Raw genomic sequence first — 24,938 nt, forward strand, 5'->3', positions numbered from 1 at the left:
TTTACCTTTTGATTCCTGAGCTAAGCTTTGCCATTTGTTTGCCATGCTAAGCTTTTCCTTTAGCTTACCATAGCTTCCCGTGCTATCGGCACGCTTCCTATATTTTTGTATTCCTGCCTGACTGATTTTATGATAAATAAATCATTGTCTTCCCTGCACCCTGCCTCCGGAGTTCCGTCTGCATCCTGAGAAAATGATTCTCGCATTAACATGCGACCCCACCGTAACAGATAACCAGTTATTTGTCACCATCTTATGGCCAACGAAAATAACTAAAATCAGTGACCATTAATTGTGTAAGCCCATACACAGCATTTACATGTATAACCCAATTTAAACAACCTTCCCTAGTCATGGTGCAGGGAAAAATAACCTTAAATAAATAAATAATGATAAATGGGTTATACTTGTACAGCGCTTTTCTACCTTCAAGGTACTCAAAGCGCTTTGACAGTATTTCCACATTCACCCATTCACACACACATTCACACACTGATGGCGGGAGCTGCCATGCAAGGCGCTAACCAGCACCCATCAGGAGCAAGGGTGAAGTGTCTTGCTCAAGGACACAACGGACTTGACTAGGATGGTAGAAGGTGGGGATTGAACCCCAGTAACCAGCAACCCTCCGATTGCTGGCACGGCCACTTAAACTTTGTGGATGTTATAAAAAAAAAATGTCCAATCAGCATAAACAAATCAAAATTACACCCCTTTAAAGCCATTACAATGGATCATGGGGAAAATGCAAAACACTCTGTTTATACATTTTAGCACCTTGATATTTCTGATGGATTAAAAAAAACTTTAAGAAATACGTCAGGGAAGTAAACAGGAATTTTCACATACTCTTAATAACCTATTCTAATAGTTATTAATTATGTGCTCATATGTAAATGTATGTATATGTATGTATGTATGTATGCATGTATATACTGTACATGTTTGTATGTATATATATATGTGTGTGTGTGTGTGTGTGTGTGTGTGTGTGTGTGTGTGTGTGTGTGTGTGTGTGTGTGTGTGTGTGTGTGTGTGTGTGTGTGTATATGTGTAAGTATGTGTGTATGTATGTATGTATGTATATATGTATATATGTATGTATGTGTATATATATATGTATGTATATATATATATGTATATATATATATATATATGTATGTGTATATATATATATATATATATGTATGTATATATACAGTACCGTATATATATATGTGTATGTATATGTATGTACTGTATATACACATATATATATATATATATATATATATATATATATATATGTATATATATATGCAGGGGCGCCGCTAGGGATTTTGGGCCCCATGAAAATAATCTTTACAGGTCCCCCAACACAGTGTCATTATTTTTTCTGTATTATAATTTCATCATCATTAGGGGCCTCTCTGGGCCCCCCTCCATCACGGGCCCCTAGAATCCGTCTCCTTTACCACCCCTTTTCGGCGCCCCTGTATATATGTGTGTATATATATATGTATATACATACATATATACCTTATCCCAATAAACATCTGTTCAGTATTATAACATAAAAGTGTTTGATTGTGAGGCATAAAAAGCCACAAAGTGCAACGGGTCCATCAGACCCACAAACGCTGGCTGAGTAACAACAATATGAACATTACACAAGGGTTAAGTGTGCTACTATTTTGGCATAGCATCCACCAGTGTGCTGCTTAAACTACCATGAAACTCTCTCACGCTTCCTTGCAAGATCAAGCAAAGCCCTCTGAGTATTTTACAAAATAAATTGTTATGATCTTTCTGTAAGAAAGCAAGTGAAGCGCCCGCCCGACCCCTTGAGGGACATATTCTCCATTACGCCAGTGTCTTCAGTGCCATCATAACTCAATTTAATGACATTTTCCTTTATCCTCACCTCAATACTTTTTCCTCTTCCCCTCTTCTTGCCGCTGTTAGAAATCATTCAGCGGAGCACTGAGGTGGAGTTTATGGAAAAATGACCTTTCAGCGGTTTATTTGGGTCTCAAGTGGGAGAAGGAGGGCGGCGTCTTGGCCTTTTTGTCAGAATTAAACTGAAAATCTGGGGAATTTAATCAAAGTTAATGACATTGTTTTGCCGTTTCAGGACAAGGATTATGTCATTAAGAGAGGTTGCGTACTGTGTGACCACGTACTGTATTTTTGTGCAATTGCCTCAAATGAGTACTAATTGTGCTGAAAAATTGTTTATTTTCATCTCCAGTGCTGTGCGGCGCCCCTCCTCAAGTGGACAACGCCTTCCTGATCGGTCGCAAGCGTACCCACTACGACATTCACTCCACGGTGCGCTACCAGTGTGCCAACGGCTTCCAGCAGCGCCACATACCCACGGCGAAGTGTCGCGCCAACGGCAAGTGGGACAAGCCGAAAATCATCTGCACAAAGTGTGAGTTTTAGGGGATTTCAAAACGTATATTAAGGTACCAGATGGAAAAACACGTTGACTTTATATGCTAAACTGTTTCATTGTATCCATTAAACCCTATCCAATTGCACAAAACCCAAAACCAGTGAAGTTGGCACGTTGTGTAAATGGTAAATAAAAACAGAATACAATGATTTGCTAATCCTTTTCAACTTATATTCAATTGAATGGACTGCAAAGACAAGATGTTTAATGTTCGAACTGAGAAACGTTGTTATTTTTTGCAAATATTAGCTCATTTGGAATTTGATGCCTGCAACAAGTTTCAAAAAAGCTGGCACAAGCGGCAAAAAAGACTGAGCAAGTTGAGGAATGCTCATCAAACACTTATTTGGAACATCCCACAGGTGAACAGGCTAATTGGGAACAGTTGGGTGCCATGATTTTTTGGGGGGGAATAATTACAGATAATGGCTTTCTTGCCGATATACGATATTCCGATATTGTCCAACTCTTAATTACCGATTCCGATATCAACCGATACCGATACATACAGTCGTGGAATTAACACATTATTATGCCTAATTTTGTTGTGATCCCCGCTGGATGCATTAAACAATGTAACAAGGTTTTCCAAAATAAATCAAGTCAAGTTATGGAAAAAAAATGCCAACATGACACTGCCATATTTATTATTGAAGTCACAAAGTGCATTATTTTTTGAACATGCCTCAAAACAGCAGCTTGGAATTTGGGACATGCTCTCCCTGAGAGAGCATGAGGAGGTTGAGGTGGGCGGGGTTGGGGGCGGTAGGGGGGTGTATATTGTAGCGTCCCGGAAGAGTTAGTGCTGCAAGGCATTTTTACCACTGTGTTACATGGCCTTTCCTTTTAACAACCCACAGTAAACCCACAGAAAAAATCCAAGATGGCGGCGCGCACAGACGCAGCGGCTTACGGCTCTCCATTTCAGTGCTCTTTCTTCCTTCTTTTCTTCATGTTTTTTTTCCTTTTGTGCACCACCTGTACTGCAAACACCCGGTACACCCGCCAGTCACTCTTGGATATCGGTAACTCGCACCAGATATCTGTTTCGAGCGACTTTCACCACGAGCACAACATCCCAGATGACATAGCGAGAGCACAGGGCTCTCCGTGGTTTGTTGTCGGGTCTGGGAGACGGCGCAGACGGAGGAGGTAGAGGAAGCAGAAGCGTGGCCGCAGGTCCGGCGTCTTGCTCAGGCTTAGGAAACAACCCCACAAGCCACCTCTACCGAGCCTGTTCCTCTCTAATGCCAGATCCCTTGTACAGAAGATGGACGACCTGGAGTTACAACTTGCTGGAAACCGCTATGTTCGGGACTGTTGTGCTATGATTATCACCGAAACCTGGCTTCACCCGGAAATACCCGATGCTAGCATGCAGCTAGCCGGACGCACTCTGCTCCGCCGGGACAGAACTAAGGACTCCGGTAAGAGCAGAGGAGGGGGGCTCTGTATCTAGGTGCATGAGAACTGGTGCAACAACGGGACAATCACTGAACAGCACTGTTGCCCGGACGTGGAGTACATGTCTGTTAGATGTCGGCCTTTTTTTCTCCCGAGAGAGCTGTCTGTTGTTATCATCACGGCTGTGTATATTCCACCGGACGCCAAAGTAAACACAGCGCTCTCTCTTCTGCTGAACACCGTCAACGAACAGCAGCGGGCCCACCCCGACGGTGTTCATATCATAGCAGGGGATTTTAATAAGGCCAATCTGAAGACTGTACTCCCTAAGTTCTACCAGCACGTGAAGTGTTCTACAAGGGGCAAGAACACCCTGGACCACGTGTATACCAACATAAAGCACGCGTACAGAGCTACACCCCTCCCCCAGCTTGGACAGTCAGACCATCTTTCCCTCCTGCTCTCTCCTACCTACACCCCCATCAGACGCCAGGCCAGGCCTATCACAAAGACTGTTATGACCTGGCCTGACGATGCACTCCCCAAACTTCAGGACTGCTTCCAACACACAGACTGGGACCTCTTCCAACAACAGGAGCTAGAGACAGCCACAGGAACGGTGCTGGACTACATAAAGTTCTGCATCGGGAATGTGACTGTGGAAAAAACCATCCGGGTTTACCCCAACAAGAAACCCTGGATGACCAGCCAGGTCCGCACACTCCTCAGGGCCCGCGACGCAGCCTTCAGGTCAGGGGACAGGGCACTGTACAGTGTTGCTAGAGCCGACCTGAAGAGAGGGATTAAAAAAGCAAAGGCGGACCACAGGAGGTGCATAGAGTCCCATCTGTCCAGCAAAAACTCACGGGAGGTGTGGCGGGGCATTCATGACATCACGAACTTCAGAGGCTGCAATATGACAACTGCGGATCAGAGTGCGACACTGGCAGAGGAGCTTAACTGTTTCTTTGCCCGTTTCGAAACCCCCCAGCGACACTCATCTGCTCCAGCCCTGCCCCCGCCCCCACCGGGCTCCGGCGCCACTCCACTCACTGTACAGGAGCACAGTGTCAGACGAGTGCTCCTGGCTGTGAACTCCAGGAAGGCTACCGGACCAGACGGAGTACCTGGAAAGGTGCTCAGGACGTGCGCCCACCAGCTCGCTCCCCCCCTCACCAGGATCTTCAACCTCTCCCTGGCTCAGGCAGTCATCCCATCCTGCCTGAAGTCATCTACAATAATCCCGGTGCCGAAGAAGTCTCCCATCACCAGCCTGAATGATTACCGACCAGTGGCCCTCACTCCGGTAATCATGAAGTGCTTCGAGCAACTTGTTCTCCAGCACATCAAGGACCATATCCCTCCAGACTTCGACCCCCACCAGTTCGCATACTGGGCGAACAGGTCCACAGAGGACGCCATCGCTGTTGCTCTCCACTCTGCTCTGAACCACCTGGAGCAGCAGCAGAGCTACGTCCGGATGCTCTCTGTGGACTATAGCTCTGCCTTCAATACAATAATCCCGGACAGACTCTGCAATAAACTGGACACTCTTGGCCTCCCCCCTCTCACAAACGCCTGGATAAGGGACTTCCTAACGGACCGACCCCAGAATGTGAGACTTGGCCCGCACCTCTCATCCTCCCGCACGCTGAGCATCAGCTCCCCACAGGGCTGTGTGCTGAGCCCCCTCCTCTACTGCCTTTACACTCATGACTGCAGTCCGGCCCACAGTGACAACCTTACCGTCAAGTTCGCCGACGATACCACAGTGGTCGGGCTCATCTCCAGGGGTGACGAGGCTGCCTACAGAGAGGAGGTCCTGAAGCTGACGGCCTGGTCTTCGGAGAACAACCTCGCTCTCAACACCAGCAAGACCAGAGAGATCATCGTCGACTTCAGGAGGAGCAGCACCGACCCTGCCCCCCTCTACATCAACGGCGAGCGTGTAGAGAGGGTCCACACCTTCAGGTACCTTGGAGTCCACATCTCTAATGACTTCTCCTGGACAGTCAACACCACATCAATCATCAAGAAGGCTCAGCAGCGGCTACACTTCCTTAGAGTCCTCGGGAAGTACAACCTGAAGCCTGACCTGCTGCTGACCTTCTACCGTTCGTCCATCGAGAGCATGCTGACCTACTGTATTACGGTATGGTACGGCAGCTGCACTGCAGCAGACAGGGAGAGGCTGCAAAGAGTGGTCAAGACGGCTCAGAAGATCATCGGCCGCCCTCTCCCCTCTCTGACGGACATCTACACCTCCCGCTGCCTCAACAGAGCCAGTGCCATCATCAAGGACAGCACCCACCCTGGCTCTGACCTGTTCCACCTGCTGCCCTCTGGGAAGCGCTACAAAACAAACAGGCTAAAGAACAGCTTCTTCCCCAGGGCCATAACCATCCTGAACGGACTGCCCCATTGTCCCTCATAACTGCCTTCTCTTCGGTGCAATAACCCATTCCACCAACCACCCTGTTTTTTTTTTGTTTTTTTTCATGTATATATTCATTTCACACCATATTCATTGCACTTCTACATTTTTTATATATATATATATATTTTTTTTTTTTTTTTTTTTTTTTTTTTTAATATATTTGCACATTGTTTTTCTAGCATGCACACATCGCACTGTATGGAATGGCCTCAATCTCGTTACCTTGCGTAATGACAATAAAGCTGATTCTGATTCTGATTCTGATAAACCTTTGGGAACTGAGGAGACCAATGTTGGTTTTCGACCTCACGTGCAGTGATTTCTCCAGATTCTCTGAACCTTTTGATGATATTACGGACGTGGATGGTGAAATCCCTAAATTCCTTGCAATAGCTTGTTGAGAAATGTTGTTCTTAAACCGTTCGACATCTTGCTCACGCATTTGTTGACAAAGTGGTGACCCTCGTCCCATCCTTGTTTGTGAATGAAGCTGCTTTTATACCCAATCATGGCACCCACCTGTTCCCAATTAGCCTGTTCACCTGTGGGATGTTACAAATAAGTGTTTGATGACCATGCCTCAACTTTCTCAGTCTTTTTTGCCGCTTGTGACAGCTTTTTTGAAACATGTTGCAGGCATCAAATTCCAAATGATCTAATATTTGCAAAAAATAACAAAGTTTCTCAGTTAGAATGTTAAATATCTTGTCTTTGCACTCCATTCAATTGAATATAAGTTGAAAAGGATTTGCAAATCATTGTATTCTGTTTTATTTACAGTTTACACAACGTGCCAAAGCATGTGAAAATACCCACTAAACATGCTCAAAATGCCAACATTTCAGGCGGCCATTTTTTCAGTTCCGCTTCAAATGTTTCCGGCAATTTCCATTGATTCGGGGTTGGATTAAGGTCACGGTGGGAACTTCTCTCCTCTCTGTGCATATCAGCAGATCAATCATACAGGAAATACGCAAAAATTGGAAATAGATGTGCTATTTATATTTCACAATCCTTATGCAGGACAAGAACACATGTCTTTTTTTTATGCATTCAAAATCGTAAATTAATCAATATTTTTTTTTAAGTCCGCTAACAACTGAGTCAACGGGGGCCCATGAAGTCATTTAAATAACCATCCGAAACTGCCAACAAAATTTGGAGATACCTTGGAGTAGTCAGTGTACAGCTAGTGTATACATTTACTGTCCACTGAAAATGAGTCAACACTAAGCCATTATTGTGTAAATATCTTACAACACAAGTGGGTTTCCAGATAATTGCCTACTTTATTCATGGTTTGAGGCTGCGTGAGTGCTGCCAGCACTCATGAGTTCCAACATGTACTGTGGCATTCTGAACCAGAAACTAGGTCGCATGGCAGTTCTCTAACATGATAGGGAGGCCAAACACACCTCCAAGATTTAAAATGTCATGCTGGGTAAGCTGATTGTGATTGTATTGGAGTGGCCCAGAAGGTCTCCAGTGATGTCATCATGGAACGTTCTGTAGTGTACTGACTTTTTGGTGCCAGCTATCTATGTGTTGACTGAGTGGAAAGTAAACACGCTGTACATTGACTACTCTAAAGTATATCCAAGTTTACTTTCTATAACGGTGTTTCTCAATTAGTAGGTTGGGACCCTCTTGTCATTATCTGTGCCCACACCCTAGTATCCATACAAACCCCGTTTCCATATGAGTTGGGAAATTGTGTTAGATGTAAATATAAATACAATGATTTGCAAATAATTTTCAACCCATATTCAGTTGAATATGCTACAAAGACAACATATTTGATGTTCAAACTGATAAACATTTTTTTTTTTTTTTTTTCAAATAATCATTAACTTTAGAATTTGATGCCAGCAACACGTGACAAAGAAGTTGGGAAAGGTGGCAATAAATACTGATAAAGTTGAGGAATGCTCATCAAACACTTATTTGGAACATCCCACGGGTGAACAGGCAAATTGGGAACAGGTGGGTGCCATGATTGGGTATAAAAGTAGATTCCATGAAATGCTCAGTCATTCACAAACAAGGATGGGGCGAGGGTCACCACTTTGTCAACAAATGCGTGAGCAAATTGTTGAACAGTTTAAGAAAAACCTTTCTCAACCAGCTATTGCAAGGAATTTAGGGATTTCACCATCTACGGTCCGTAATATCATCAAAGGGTTCAGAGAATCTGGAGAAGTCACTGCACGTAAGCAGCTAAGCCCGTGACCTTCGATCCCTCAGGCTGTACTGCATCAACAAGCGACATCAGTGTGTAAAGGATATCACCACACGGGCTCAGGAACACTTTAGAAACCCACTGTCAGTAACTACAGTTGGTCGCTACATCTGTAAGTGCAAGTTAAAACTCATAGTAAAAGAGTGCGGGTACTAGACTGGCCTGCCTGTAGTCCAGACCTGTCTCCCATTGAAAATGTGTGGCGCATTATGAAGCCTAAAATACCACAACGGAGACCTCCGGACTGTTGAACAACTTAAGCTGTACATCAAGCAAGAATGGGAAAGAATTCCACCTAAGAAGCTTAAAAAATGTGTCTCCTCAGTTCCCAAACGTTTACTGAGTGTTGTTAAAAGGAAAGGCCATGTAACACAGTGGTGAACATGCCCCTTTCCCAACTACTTTGGCACGTGTTGCAACCATGAAATTCTAAGTTAATTATTATTTGAAAAAAAAAAAAGTTTGAGTTTGAACATCAAATATCTTGTCTTTGTAGTGCATTCAATTGAATATGGGTTGAAAAGGATCTGCAAATCATTGTATTCCGTTTATATTTACATCTAACACAATTTCTCAACTCATATGGAAACGGGGTTTGTATTAGAACAACACACAAGCCTGCAGAAGTGCTTAATCTAATCAACAGTCTCTCTTTTCTACCTAGTAGAAGTAGTAAGTACACAGGAGGCCATGTGTACACAGCTAACAGAGGTGAAGAAATGGAAAAGTTCATGACAGGAATGAAAAGGAAAAAGGAGTCATCAGTGTATAAAGAATGTAACTCAGTGTGTTGTGCTGATAAATAAATATCAAGTTCTTAATAGTAATTCAATTTAGGGGGTTTGCTGTCTGCCCCAGCAGAATCATAACAGAAAAACACTGAGAAGCAATGGTGTAGTATTGTCCCTTGAGAAGATAAAACTAAATGTTGAATATACGGCACATAGAAATGTACATACCGTATTTTTCGGACTATAAAGCGCACTTAAAATCCTTTCATTTTCTCAAAACTCCACAGTGCGCCTGATAACCTGGTGCGCCTAATGTAGGGAATCATTTTGGTTGTGCTTACCAACCTCGAAGCAATTTTATTTGGTACATGGTGAAATGATAAGTGTGACCAGTAGATGGCAGTCACACATAAGAGATACATGTAGACTGCAATATGACTCAAGTAAACCACACCAAAATGTTATATGTTCCATTGAAAATATAGAACATTACACTCAAAAATCTATCAAAATGTTTTAGTACGACTTTGGTAAGTTATGAAGCCGCACCCCTTGATGGATTGTACTGTGCTTCAACATACGAGTATTATTATGGTGTGTGTATAAGGTAGGACATATTATCTGGCGTTTTGTTTCGCAATATTATGCCAAAGCAACTTTTCTTACCTTCTGGTACCTGCTGATGTGTATTTGGGATCTGCACAAGTCCTGAAAATGTGTGCGGGTCCGCCTTTGTAGTCCGTGTCGACACCGTAGCCGATAAGCTTCTTCTTTTTCTCTATCTTCTTGTTATGGGACATTCATCCTCCACTGTTGCCATTTCTAATATAAAGTAGTGTAAAGTTCTTACTTATATCTGTCAGTAAAGTCTCCATGAAAGCGCTAAAACATACCGGTGTAGTGAGTTTACATAATTCACCAAGGAACTTTAGTTATGAGCATACTTGCCAACCCTCCCGAATTTCAGTGCCTCTCCCGAAAATCTCCCGGGACAACCATTCTCCCGAATTTCTCCCGATTTCCAGGTCCGTGCAGACCTGAGTGAGGACAGTCTCTCGTCACGTCCGCTTTTTTACTTCATACTTCAGAACCGACTCCCACACTTGCCGTCAGAGTGCGTGCGCAATACAACGTAAACCGTTGGCCAACCCAAAAGTTACTTTTGGGTTGGCCAACGGTTTAAAAAGTAACCACAGAACACTATAGTGTACAACGGTTTAGGTTATATTGCGCACCCTAACGGCAAGTGTGAGAGTCGGTTCTGAAGTATGAAGTAAAGAGACGTAACTTCATCACCTCACCGGCTGTGCTACTGGCTGCAAAGCATTGCACTTTCAAATACAACAATGAGTAGAGAGGCGTGTTATGTGTGTATATGTGTAAATAAATTAACACTGAAATTCAAGTATTTATTTTATTTATATGTGTATATATATATATATATATATATATATATATATATATATATATATATATATATATATAATAAAATACATATTTATATATAGCTAGAATTCACTGAAAGTCAAGTATTTATTTTATTTTTATATATATATATATATATATATATATATATATATATATATATAAGAAATACTTGAATTTAAGTGAAGTCTAGCTATAAATATACTTCTCCCCCTTTAACCCTGGCCCCGCCCACCCCGACCCCGCTACCCCCCGACCCCCAAATCTCCCGAATTTGGAGGTCTCAAGGTTGGCAAGTATGGTTATGAGAGAGTTTCAGTCGGACGGTTTTTCACGGGACACATTTCCGGTGTTGTTCTTGCACAAGTGAGCTAAGGATGAGGAGATGCTGCTCTATTATTGATTGAAGTAAAGTCTGAATATCATTAAAACATATATATATCACCCTTTTAATGCACCTCATAATCCGGTGTGCCTTATATATGAAAAATATATTAGGCGACCATTCATCGGCAGTGCGCCTTTTAATCCGGTGCGCCCTATGGTCGGGAAAATATGGTATGTAAAATGTCAGGGGGTATACTCACCTTTGACAATTATTGCGACACTTTTAAGAGTGGAGGCCGGAATGTAAGGAAATAACATACACAGTATCAAGTAAGGACTAGTTGGGATCCCCAGCAAGAACACCCAGAAGCTGCTTTTCTTACAGAATAGTGCTGCTAGGATCCTGATGAGAGTGCGGAAATATGACCACATCACCCCTATTCTCAAATCCCTTCACTGGCTTCCTGTTCCACTCAGGATTGAATTCAAGGTCTCCCTGCTAACCCACCAGTGCCTTCATGGAAATGCCCCCCTCTACCTCAAATAACTACTCACCCCCAAATCCTCCACACGACACTAGCCGCTCCGGACAGGCCAACCTCCGAGGACGAAGCTAAGAAAAATGGGAGACCGGGCTTTCTGCTCCGCCGCTCCCAGTCTGTGGAACGCTCTCCCTGACCACCTGAGGGCACCACAGACTGTGGATGCTTTTAAAAAAGGCTTAAAAGCCCTTCTTTTTAAAAAAGCCTTTTTTTTTAGATGTGCATACTAGCTGTAGCTATTTGGCTGTTCTAGTTTTTATTTTTCTTTATTTCTTTATTATCTTTTTTATTTTTTATTTTATTTTTTAATACACTGTAGCACTTTGAGATTGTTTACTCAATATAAAGTGCTTTTTTACAAATAAAATCTATTATTATTATTATTATTATTATTAGTCATATCTAATTTGTTAGATTTTACCCGTAGTCGACAATCAGTTGTTTTTAGGAGAGAAAAACATATTGTGATGATATATAGTAGTCAAACGTACTGACTGGTCACATGGCATCAGTAATGTCACGTGGATGTAGATCTAGCAGATATGCAGGGATTTTTCCAAAGCTTGCAACATTTACACAGATGCCGAGAGGACGTTAACTTTCAAATGGATTTTATACTGAATATCACCAATCATGTTATTTGTGCCGGTAAAAACTTGTATTACATAAACTTAGTAATTATGAAAAATATAGACAAGTGTCAAACAAATGTGTTCTGTTAAACCACTAATGGTAATATTGTCATGTCTGGGATCATGTTTTGTTTAAGTTATGTTCTGTTTGGTTTTGGGACTCTTTTTAGTTCCTGCTTTTTCACTCCCTTGTCTTGTTTCCATGGTTACCCATTAGTTTCACCTGTTCCACGTTTGGACTCACACACCTGTCACCAATCATGTCACTGTTATTTAAAGCCTGTCTTTTTCTGTTGGTCGGCCTGGCGACATTAACTCTGTTTACCTCTGTCATTTTGATGCCCTGCTTATTCCATCGTTTATGCTTCTTGCCATGCCACGTACGTTTTTGTTCTGCTCATGTCACAGTAAGTGTTTATTTGTTTCACGTCCATAGTTTTTGCCCAAGTGCTAGTTTTGTTTTCTTAACCAAGTTTGTACTTCCGCCTTGTGCGCGCCTTTTGTTAGTGTAAAAATAAAAGAAAAAGAAAAGAAGCCAAGTCCAGTCTAGTTGTTTTGCATCCTGGGAAAGCAATCCGCGCAGTAATTTGCGCCGCCATAGTCCACGTACTGACAAATATAAGCCAGCCGGTGGCGATATTGTTATATTTTGAAAATATCACATTTTAATTAAAGAAACTTATAAAGAAAAATACATAATTGTATTAAAATGAATAAAATTGAGACCTAATGTTCCACCCCAAAAAATGCTAAACCACTCTGAGACAACAAAAAAAAATAGGATAGTTTAATGAGGTCCTCCGCAGAGAATAAATATTTACCCCCTGAGCAATGTTCCCTCTAAGGTGCGCGCCTGTGCAATTGCGCACTACTCAAGCGTCCTCTGCGCATGGCAAATCTATGCCACGCACGAAATCAAATAAAAAAATAACTCTTTATTGTCGGCCATAAACACATCACCAAAACATTAGTAAAAAAAATTATATCTAGCAAAACTGGTCATTTTCTGCAGTACAAACCAGACCAAAAGCAACTTTGTTTTATCAACAGCAGCCGCTTGCTCTTTCTAACTTGCGCCAACACATGCACTTATGGCACTTAGCCAGTGATGCGTTTACAGCCACACAAAAAGTCGGACAACTCCAACACCACACATAAAGTATAAATTCCAGGTCGTTACACTATGATTTACCAATCAAATGTGTGCTTATTCTAGTGTCATTTATTAGGAATCTTAATTTATACATATTAATCATGAAATGTTGTTAGTATATTAAATAAATACTAATAAAAATTTATTTTTTACAAACAGGAAGTTGCAGGAATGTACACATGATCCCCTGCTTACATCTCATTGTGCAACGTGTGAATGTTTTAATGGGAACTAAATGCAATGTCTGAAAGGGGTACACATTATTTCCAAAGCAGGACCTCCACCCAGACAAACAATACAAGTACACAGTTCATGAGAAACAATATTTTTTGTCATTGTCATTGTGGGCCTAAACACTTATATTAGAAATGGAAATGACTGTTATTTAGTCAGGTTTGGGACAGGTGTGCTGCTGGTGTAGCCACAGTGTGCACGTCTGATGTTGCTCACATGGGCTCCACTGAATGCTCAGGGAGTTTTTGCGTTTGCTCACACACATGAAAAATTAGAGGGAAAATTGCCCCTGAGCAAAATTAACAAATATTTAAGTGCAGCCACTTTATCATGGATGCAAGGTCCAAAACAACAAAGTTTATAAAATATAAGGACAGTTATGTGAAGTTTGGTTTCATTGAGAACAAAGACAGCAGGACAAACTGTATCTTTTGGTGTTTATATTTTCAATAAGACGTAGGAAGTACAAATATTTGTTACGTTATGGTCTTTAACTGGACCCTGGGATGCAGGGACTGCAGGCAAGTGCAGGAAGATCTGACTTCATCTCGTATTTCCTTATTTTCTGTATTTGTTTCCTTCCAGCCTTCTTATTGTCGTTCCACTCATCTGGTTTGAGCGCTGTCTCCCTCACCTGTCTCTGATTGGCAATCTGGGCACACCCGGGATAGCTCGGTTGGTAGAGTGGCCGTGCCAGCAACTTGAGGGTTCCAGGCTCGATCCCAGCTTCTGCCATCCGAGTCACTGCCGTTGTGTCCTTGGGCAAGACACTTTACCCACCTGCTCCCAGTGCCACCCACACTGGTTTAAATGTAACTTAGATATTGGGTTTCACTATGTAAAGCGCTTTGAGTCACTAGAGAAAAAGCGCTATATAAATATAATTCACTTCACTTCACTCTTCATATGCCAGCCCTGCCATTCAGAAAGGGCCGGATCGTTGTAATTGTTTGTTTGCAATCTGTTGTCAAGGTTCGATATGCTTCCTGTGCACTTCCCTGCTGCACTCGTCCTAAGTGTTTGAGAACTAAATACATTTCTTACATGTACTGTACGTCGTCTGCTGTTTTCCGCATCTTGGGGTCACAACTACCGCGATCATAAGAGATCGTAACTCTCTTTAACAGGGAAAACCTACTCAGTGGCCTAGTGGTTCGAGTGTCTGCCCTGAGATCGGTAGGTCGTGAGTTCAAACCCCGGCCCAGTCATACCAAAGACTAAAAATGGGACCCTTTACCTCCCTGCTTGGCACTCAGCATCAAGGGTTGGAATTAGGGGTTAAATCACCAAAAATGATTCCCGGGCGCGGCCACCGCTGCTGCCCACTGCTCCCCTCACCTCCCAGGGGGTGAACAAGGGGATGGGTCAAATGCAGAGGACAAATTTTATCACACCTAGTGTGTGTGTGACAATCATTGGTACTTTAACTAAACTTAAAATAATAAAAAAAAATGGTGTGCAGGTGGGAAGTGTGCAAAGTAAAACATCCTGGTTGGCAACCAGGAAGAGGCGTGTCCTGAGTGCCAAATCAGACAGTGGTAGTAAATGGAGGCAAACAGGAAGTGGAACAAAAAAAAGGGCGCTGGACAGGAAATGATACAAAATACAAGAAACTAATGATAACTATTGTGTTTTTCAACTTAAACAAGTTGAAAAACTTATTGGGGTGTTACCATTTAGTGGTCAATTGTACGGAATATGTACTGTACTGTGTAATCTACTAATAAAAGTTTCAGTCAAAATCAATCAATCAAAGATCATGACGAATATTGTTATAATTTAGGAACATTTTAACCAATTCCATCCATCCATCCATTTTCTACCGCTTATTCCCTTTGGGGTCGCGGGGGGCGCTGGAGCCTATCTCAGCTACAATCGGGCGGAAGGCGGCGTACACCCTGGACAAGTCGCCACCTCATCGCATTAACTGGTTTAAAACAAACGTTTGGATTGTTCCAGTTTTTTTTTTTACTGTTTATTGTCTGTAAGATATGAGATTTGTTACTTGAATATTAGAATGTTTTGTTCAGTTTTTTTATGGAGTCCTTAGCTTGAAATCTTTGAAATGTCAAGAAATAATTTGCCATTTGGTAGGATTGTGTTGTTGTTTTTAATTGGCAAGAGAAACAACAAGGTGGTCCTTGGAAAATGTTTTCTCCTAAGAACTTATGGTGCCCAAAAAGGTTGCGAAGCAGCTGTCATATAGGACATGGTAACTACTTTGTGTACCTACAGTTATTATTGTTGCCTTTAAAGTAGAGATGTCCGATAATATCGGCCTGCCGATATTACCGGCCGATAAATGCGTTAAAAAGTGATATCGGAAATTATCAATATCGTTTTGTTTTTTATCGGTGTCGGTTTTTTATTTTTATTTTTTTTATTTTTTTTTATTTTATTAAATCAACATAAAAACCACAAGATACACTTACAATTAGTGCACCAACCCCAAAAACCTCCCTCCCCCATTCACACTCATTCACACAAAAGGGTTGTTTCTTTCTGTTATTAATATTCTGGTTCCTACATTATATATCAATATATATCAATACAGTCTGCAAGGGATACAGTCCGTAAGCACACATGATTGTGCGTGCTGCTGGTCCACTAATAGTACTAACCTTTAACAGTTAATTTTATTCATTTTCATTAATTACTAGTTTCTATGTAACTGTTTTTATGTTGTTTTACTTTCTTTTTTATACAAGAAAATTTTTTTAATTTATTTATCTTATTTTATTTCATTATTTTTTTTTAAAAGTACCTTATCTTCACCATACCTGGTTGTCCAAATTAGGCATAATAATGTGTTAATTCCACGACTGCATATATCGGTTGATATCGGTATCGGTAATTAAAGAGTTGGACAATATCGGAATATCGGATATCGGCACAAGCCATTATCGGACATCCCTACTTTAAAGTCTAAAAAGTTGAAACTATTGTTCATTTTTATTTGACATTTCATGACAAGACACGCTAAGACTCACTTTTTTTCAAAGATTATTATTATGAGCTTTCAAATAAACAATATTTTTGTCCCAAATATATGTTTTTTACCCTTTATATTTTGTCTGTTTTCAGGTAACCTTTCAGTTTAATTATTGAGGCTGCTCTTCAAAGGATAGATAAAGGCTGCATTAATATTCAACTGGAATAACTTTCACCGATGGGGACAAAATTAATGGCGCCTTCGTCTAGAAGTGAATTAGATTCTTTATCTTTGGACTGAGTTGCTTTTGTTTTGTTTTTTAATATTGTTCTTATCGCTCACTGCAGACAATAATTTATTTTTTCCCAGAATAGGGAAAGTGTTCATTTAACAGTACAGCCCAGAAGCTTATGGGTAGCTGGCATTACTGAATATAATATAAGGATTGTAATATTTATCTAATACTCAGTGTAGTGGAAAGTATTCTTGACATCATCGCTTTTCAATCCTCAACATTAGTTTAAATTGTGATGCTTATTTAATATGATTCTGGATTAATTGACATTGTCCAAGAATTGATCTTTAAATACATTTTCAGGCCATCTCCTGGCTTACTTGTGTCAATATTCCATAAATCAGCAGCCAAAGGATGAGTTTTTGTAACCTGCAATCTATTTTGAAAAGTTTTATTGTAATTTATGTACCAAATAGTATTGCCAGAATCTGTTTGAATTAGGGATGTCAGATAATGGCTTTTTGCCGATATCCGATATTAATTACCGATACCTATATCAACCGATACAGATATCAACCGATATATACAGTCGTGGAATGAACACATTATTATGCCTAATTTGGACAACCAGGTATGGTGAAGATAAGGTACTTTTAAAAAAATTAATAAAACAAAATAAGATAAATAAATTAAAAACATTTTCTTGAATAAAAAAGAAATTAAAACAATATAAAAACAGTTACATAGAAACTAGTAATGAATGAAAATGAGTAAAATTAACAGTTAAAGGTTAGTACTATTAGTGGACCAGCAGCACGCACAATCATGTGTGCTTACGGACTGTATCCCTTGCAGACTGTATTGATATATATTGATATATAATGTAGGAACCAGAATATTAATAACAGAAAGAAACAACCCTTTTGTGTGAATGAGTGTGAATGGGGGAGGGAGGTTTTTTGGGTTGGTGCACTAATTGTAAGTGTATCTTGTGTTTTTTATGTTGATTTAATAAAAAACTAAAATAATTTTTAAAAAAACGATACAGATAATAAAAAAAACGATACCGTTAATTTCCGATATTACATTTTAACGCATTTATCGGCCGATAATGTCGGCAGGCCGATGTTATCGGGCATCTCTAGTTTGAATGGAGAATTGATTTTGAATCGAATAGGCACCGTTGTAAGATTTACTTCCCTACATTAAATATTAAATACTAAATATATAATATAATAATATTAAATATTTTAATTACTTTTTTTGTGTGTATTATCATATGATTTTTGCCCCGCCAAAAAACAACAACATAATTACAAGAATAATGCAACATATTATATGTATATACAAAACCCAAAACCAGTGAAGTTGGCACGTTGTGTAAATGGTAAATAAAAACAGAATACAATGATTTGCAAATCCTTTTCAACTTATATTCAATTGAATAGACTGCAAAGACAAGATACTTAATGTTGGAACTGAGAAACTTAATTTTTTTTTGAAAATAATCATTAACTTGGAATTTAATGGCAGCAACACATTGCAAAAAAGTTGGCTCAGAGGCATTTTTATCACTGTTACATGGCCTTTCCTTTTAACAACACTCAGTAAACATTTGGGAACTGAGGAGACCAATTTTTGAAGATTTTCAGGTGGAATTCTTTCCCATTCTTGCTTGATGTACAGCTTAAGTTGTTCAACAGTCTTTGTGGTATTTTATGCTTCATAATGTGCCGCACATTTTCAATGGGAGACAGGTCTGGACTACAGGCAGGCCAGTCTAGTACCCACACTCTTTTACTATGAAGCCACGCTGTTTATTAAACACATGCAGAATGTGGCTTGGCATTGTCTTGCTGAAATAAGCAGGGGCGTCCATGAAAAAGACGTTGCTTGGATGGCAACATATGTTGTTTCAAAACCTGTATCTACCTTTCAGCATTCAAGGTGCCTTCACAGATGTGTAAGTTACCCATGCCTTGGGCACTAATACACCCCCATACCATCACAGATGATGGCTTTTGAACTTTGCACCTATAACAGTCCGGATGGTTCTTTTCCTCAGTTCGTCCACAGTTTCCAAAAACAATTTTAAATGTGGAACACTTTTCCACTTTGCATCAGTCCATCTCAGATGAGTTCGGTCCTAGCGAAGCCGGCTGCGTTTCTGGGTGTTGTTGATAAATGGCTTTCGCTTTGCATAGTAGAGTTCTAACTTGCACTTACAGATGTAACGACGAACTACAGTTACTGACAGTGGTTTTCTGAAGTGTTCCAAAGCCCATGTGGTGATATCCTTTACACACTGATGTCGCTTTTTGATGCAGTACCGCCTGAGAGATCGAAGTTCACAGCCTTGCCGCTTACGTGCAGTGATTCCTCCAGATTCTCGGGAACTTTTGATGATATTACGGACCGTAGATGGTGAAATCCCTAAATTCCTTGCAATAGCTGGTTGAGAAATGTTGTTCTTAAACTGTTGGACAATTTGCTCACGCATTTGTTGACAAAGTGGTGACCCTCGCCCCATCCTTGTTTGTGAATGACTGAGCATTTCATGCCTGTTCACCTGTGGGATGTTCCAAATAAGTATACCTCAACTTTCTCAGTCTTTTTTGCCATTTTTGGCAGCTTTTTTGAAACATGTTGCAGGCATCAAATTCCAAATGAGCTAATATTTGCAAAAATGAACAACGTTTTCCAGTTCGAACATTAAATATCTTGTCTTTGCAGTCTATTCAATGGAATATAAGTTGAAAAGGATTTGCAAATCATTGTATTCTGTTTTTATTTACCATTTACACAACGTGCCGACTTCACTGGTTTTGGGGTTTGTACAACAAGGAATCATTTTAACAGAAATAATATGTTCCAGTGTCAAACTGTCACCATCAAAACCTCATCACTGGCTGTGCAGACTATAATTTCATAAGATGAATCAAAAAATGCCTCACAGGTACTTGAAGTTGCTAAAAGTAACTTCTTCTTAACTGTCATAAAGCGCAAAAAATAGAACAACCAAAATGAATAGTCACGCAGAAACAATCCAACTGTCACGATGAAGACATAAAGGGGAGTCGATTTACTTTTTAGCAGTCTTAATTATGGCATGTAAATGTAAAAATAAGTTAACCAGGTGGTAGAACAATAAAAACATTCTAGATTTGAATGGTACTGTCAGGTTCAAACACTGATGACATCTATTAAACAAGACAAGAAGCAAGGAATTACACAGAGACAGAATTCAATTCAGCTCAATTGAGGAGAAACGCGTAGACACTGTACCCTTTAGGGCGGCATGGCGCAGTGGGTAGAGCAACCGTGCCAGAAACCTGAGGCTTGCAGGATCGCTCCCTGCCTCTTACCATCCAAAAATCTCTGCCGTTGTGTCCTTGGGCGGGACACTTCACCCTTTGCCCCCGATGCCACTCACACCGGTGAATTGAATGATGAATGATAGGTGGTGGTCGGAGGGGCCGTTGGCGCAAATTGCAGCCACGCTTTCGTCAGTGTACCCCAGGGCAGCTGTGGCTATGAAAGTAGCTTACCACCACCAGGTGTGAATGAATGTTGGGTTCTACATGTAAAGCGACTTTGGGTACTTAGAAAAGCACTATATAAATCCCAGTTATTATTACCCTTGCACAGTGTCGTCCCACGCTCTGACGAAAGATTGTACGCCTCCTCTTTTATTTGGACTTTCCCTGATTACATGGCAACAGCTGTTTCTAAGGGGAGGGGGGGTCGTAAACAGTCGTCGCCCTTCTCACAAAACAGTTCAAAGAAAGGGTGCCTGTAGCGGGGTCAGGCCCTGCTTCCTCTCCGCTTTGTAGCTCTCGGGTCAAGACAAAATATTCCTATGGATTACAATACATCAAAGAAACCAACACCTTCATGTTGCTTCCCATCTTACACAGTGGAGTTTTACAAGCCTTTTGATTGGTAAGATCAAAGACAGCTTTTGTCTGCTCGCCGGGAACTCATTGAAACACAACGTTTTGTGATAACTTAGATACAATTATTCTGACAGGTACTTTATCAAAGATGGAATTGTATTGACCTGGGTCTTCCCTCCACCAGCTCGACGGGCCCACCGGTACCGGCGCCACCACCACCGGAACCAGCACCAGCACCAGCACCAGCACAAGGGCAGACGGGAGCGCAGGAAGCACAAGCGACACGGCGGTCACCACCACGACCAAAACCAAGGCCAAGTCTGAACCAAAACAAGATCGCCTCCCTTTCCCTCCTGTTCCTCTTTTCCTATTTATTACTCCTCCCACCTTTCCCTTATAACCGTGTCCTACCTTTTGGCTCCGCCCCCTTGTATCATAGTCAATTCCGAGGCCTGCCAAACTGTTGCCAGGCACCACCGGGACAATAGAAATCCCTTTGTATCTCTTTTTACTTTCATTTTCTTGTCTTGTGTCTTGACCCCAACTTCCGAAAATGACTCTTGTTTTTAAAAACTTTTTGTTTCCGGGCTTTGACGGAGAAGGTTCTAGTTTTATTGTTTGCCGTTGTTCTTGTCTTGTGTACTTTTACTTCTCGTTTAGGTCCGCCGTTCAGAACTGGCTTTGTTTGTTTCCATTTTGCAGCGTAAACAACACTTAATCACCTCAGCCTGTAAGAAGCTCCCACTGGCAGGAAGCAATAACCAGATTGAGACGTGTGGAATATTCCCACCCTGACAAAGTGTCCACAAGTCAGCAGTTCCCCACTGAACCGTGGATGGCTGGAAAAGTGTGTGTTACTTTTTGCTGACATCATTGTATCATTTGCTCATAATATAATACAAGTCATTTTCTTTCTTTTGGAATTAATTTTACAAGGAAAATGGCGAAAAAACATAAGTTAATTGAAGAAAAAAGCTCTTGGTTCTTAGAATTTATTATTTTTAAATTATTGTGGTTTTGTAGCAATATTACTCCTTTTATTTTAAGACACTTTTTTCTTGTAATATTGCGTCTTTATTCTCAAATTGCAATCATTCCCACACAATTATCAGTTTTTATTTTGTTGTAAAAGCTTGTAATATTGCTTATTTATTGTCATAATATTGTGAGTTATTTCTTTTCATACTATTGAGGCTTTTATCGTATTGCTAAACTTTATTCTCATTGAATAAAATATCCATACAAAATTTATTGAGTTCTTTTCTTGTAACTTAATTTTTTTTTCACAAAATGTTTGTACAAATATTAAAAAAAAAAATCATGTTTAATTTCTATACCAGTGGCTCTCAAGTAGCACCTCAGAATATACTCGGCTCCCCAAGCACCACCACAATGACCGTCATTAAAATACAGTAGCGTAGTAGGTATAAGTGTTCACTAAAAACAAGGCAGAGGTTTTATTCAACTATTTTTGCCCACTGTAACATTACACACAGTTTGAACAGTAACACCGTATTTGACTGGAGAAAAATAAAACACTGTACTTTAATCGAGCTATTCTTTGGCATACCTCTAGATGGAGTCATATCACTGTTTTATAGTATTATAAGTTTCTATAGAAAAAAATCAGATTTTACTTTTCATCCAATTCTAACTTTTTTCATGCAATATTACAACTTTAATCCCAGAAATCTGTACAAACAAAAAAATCCTTGCAAAATGTTCATGTTTCCCGCGACCCCGTAATAATAGAAGAATGGACTTTATTGTCATTATATTTGCATATAACGAGATTAAGGACTCCAACTTAAGGTGCGGTAGTGGGAACAAATATAGGATAAAAATAAATGACACAAGAGGTAATAAAGATAAAACTAAGAATTGAAATAAACAGACTTATATCCAATAAAAAATAATAAGCAATCCTGTACAATATGTAAATATATGTGGGCTTTGTACCGAGGATGTCGTTGTGGCTTGTGCAGCCCTTTGAGACACTTGTGATTTAGGGCTATATAAATAAACATTGATTGATTGATTGAATATACAAAACACTATACAAAATACTGTACAATATACAGAACAAGACAAGAGTAATAAATAACAATCAGTGTCGGATGTATTGCACTCGAAGGGTAATATTGCACAGTAGGGTATTAAGGTAGGATATTATATAGGAGTGAATTATGTATTATAAGTTAGAGTTCAGTAAGGGACAAGCGGTAGGTAATGGATGGATGGATGTTCATGTTTTTTATTTGTATTAATATTATATTACACTTATGAATCATGAGTTTATTTCTCACAAAAATGTTATTCGTCACTGACTTCTGCCTTTTTTCCTTGTTATATTTCTGTTTATTCTTCAGCAACATCATCATTTTTTGTTATATTGCCACGTTATTTGCATGAATTGTGATTTTCTTCCCTCACAAATTACCCTAACATCATCTTGTAGTATTACAATGTTATTCTCTTAAAATAAATCGAAATGAAAATTTTGACTATATTTTAGCAAAATAGGATTATAAATAGTGTCATGTTAGATACAGACTTCATCCTTATAGCTTTGTATTTTTTTTATTTTTATGAAATGTTTTTAAATGCTCATATTATGATTCAATGTATACAATATTGTGATCTTTTTCTTACAAAATGACAACTATCTGGCCCTTTTTTTCTTGTTATGGTCTTGTAAAACTTCCATTTGATTCTTTAGCAACAAGACACATCGTAATATTAGGAGGGTTTTTTTCGGCGTGGCGCAGTGGTAGAGTGGCCGTGCGCGACCCGAGGGTCCCTGGTTCAATCCCCACCTAGTACCAACCTCGTCATGTCCGTTGTGTCCTGAGCAAGACACTTCACCCTTGCTCCTGATGGGTGCTGGTTAGCGCCTTGCATGGCAGCTCCCTCCATCAGTGTGTGAATGTGTGTGTGAATGGGTAAATGTGGAAGTAGTGTCAAAGCGCTTTGAGTACCTTGAAGGTAGAAAAGCGCTACACAAGTACAACCCATTTATTTATTTATAATTGTGTGAATGCTCCAAAGCATTCACACAATTATATGGTTTTCTACACCAAAATTCATCTATTTATTATTATTCAACAACTTCAACTTCTTCTTCTCCAGATTTTGGCGCGCTCTACCTTCCACATTTTTCACCCGATTCAAACTGTTCCAACTTCAAACTGTTCAGCCTATTCTGGAATCGCAGGCTTTTCTTTGACAAATTCCAAAAATTCTCAGATTTCCCAGAATTCCAGGTTTTCCGGGACATTTTTCCCATTCAAAATGAATTGGCCATTTTTGAAACTTCCACCATTTCCACATTTTTTTAACCGATTTAATCCATTCCACCGTCAACATATTTCACTCATCAAACTATAATTTTTTTAAGTTAAAAAAAATTCCAGGAATTCACAGAATTCCCGTTTTTTCAAACCCTTTTTTGACCCTTTTTTCTGGCGACTACTCCTTCCACATTTTTCAACACATTTCAACCGTTCCACCGTCAAAACATTCCTCTTAATCAGGATAAAAAACAAAGTTGTTTTTGTGAACTGGAAAAATTCCCGGTTTTCCCGAAATTCCAGGAATTTCGTAATACCGTTTCTCAATTCAACATGTTACTACTTTAACATTTCGCGACCGATTTGAAAAATTCCAACATCAACCATTTTAATTATTTTCCAAAAAATTCCCGCTTTTCCCGAAATTCCCAATTTTTGCTGAAATTCCCATTGAAATGGCATTCTTCAAAGTTCCACAACTTCCACATGTTTCATCTGATTCAAATCGTTCCAACTTCAAAATATTCAGCCTGTTCAGGAATTGGGTGCTCTACTTCAAAAATAAATAAAACAATTCCCAGATTTCCCATAATTCCTTCTTTTTTTTTTGCATTCTCCCCATTCAAAATTAATTGGCCATTTTTCAAACTTGCACAATTCCCACATTCTTCAACCGATTCAAACCATTCCACCCATAGCACATTCCACCATTCTGGAAATTCAAACTACCCTTTTTCCAGGTTAAAAAAAATTCCAGCTTTTCCCCAAATTCCCTAATACCATTTACTACTTCAACATTTCTTGACCGATTTAAACAATTCCAATACCAACCAATTCAGCTCATTCAGGACAATTATGCTCCTAATCATTTTCAAAAAATCCAATTTTTCCCCAAATTTCCAGGAAGTTCCCATTGAAATGAATGGAACATTTTTACAAGTTGCACAATTCCCACATGTTTCAACCTATTCAAACCATTCCAACATTAACACATTCCACTCATCCTGGACATTCCAAATAACAC

General features: G+C 40.0%; 1 protein-coding gene across 3 annotated transcripts in view; it reads left to right on the top strand.

Moving 5' to 3' along the window:
* Window positions 1-21,539, top strand: part of ncanb (neurocan b) — a 492,017-nt gene extending 470,478 nt beyond the window's left edge. For all 3 annotated transcript variants that reach the window (XM_061977842.1, XM_061977841.2, XM_061977843.2), the window contains exons 15-16: window positions 2,231-2,413; window positions 20,809-21,539. In XM_061977842.1, coding sequence (XP_061833826.1) covers window positions 2,231-2,413; window positions 20,809-20,948 — 323 coding nt within the window. In that variant the 3' untranslated portion in view covers window positions 20,949-21,539. The remainder of the gene's footprint in view (window positions 1-2,230; window positions 2,414-20,808) is intronic.
* The last annotated feature ends 3,399 nt before the right edge of the window (window positions 21,540-24,938 follow it).

Source organism: Nerophis lumbriciformis, linkage group LG18, assembly GCF_033978685.3.
Source record: "Nerophis lumbriciformis linkage group LG18, RoL_Nlum_v2.1, whole genome shotgun sequence".
Taxonomy (NCBI): domain Eukaryota; kingdom Metazoa; phylum Chordata; class Actinopteri; order Syngnathiformes; family Syngnathidae; genus Nerophis; species Nerophis lumbriciformis.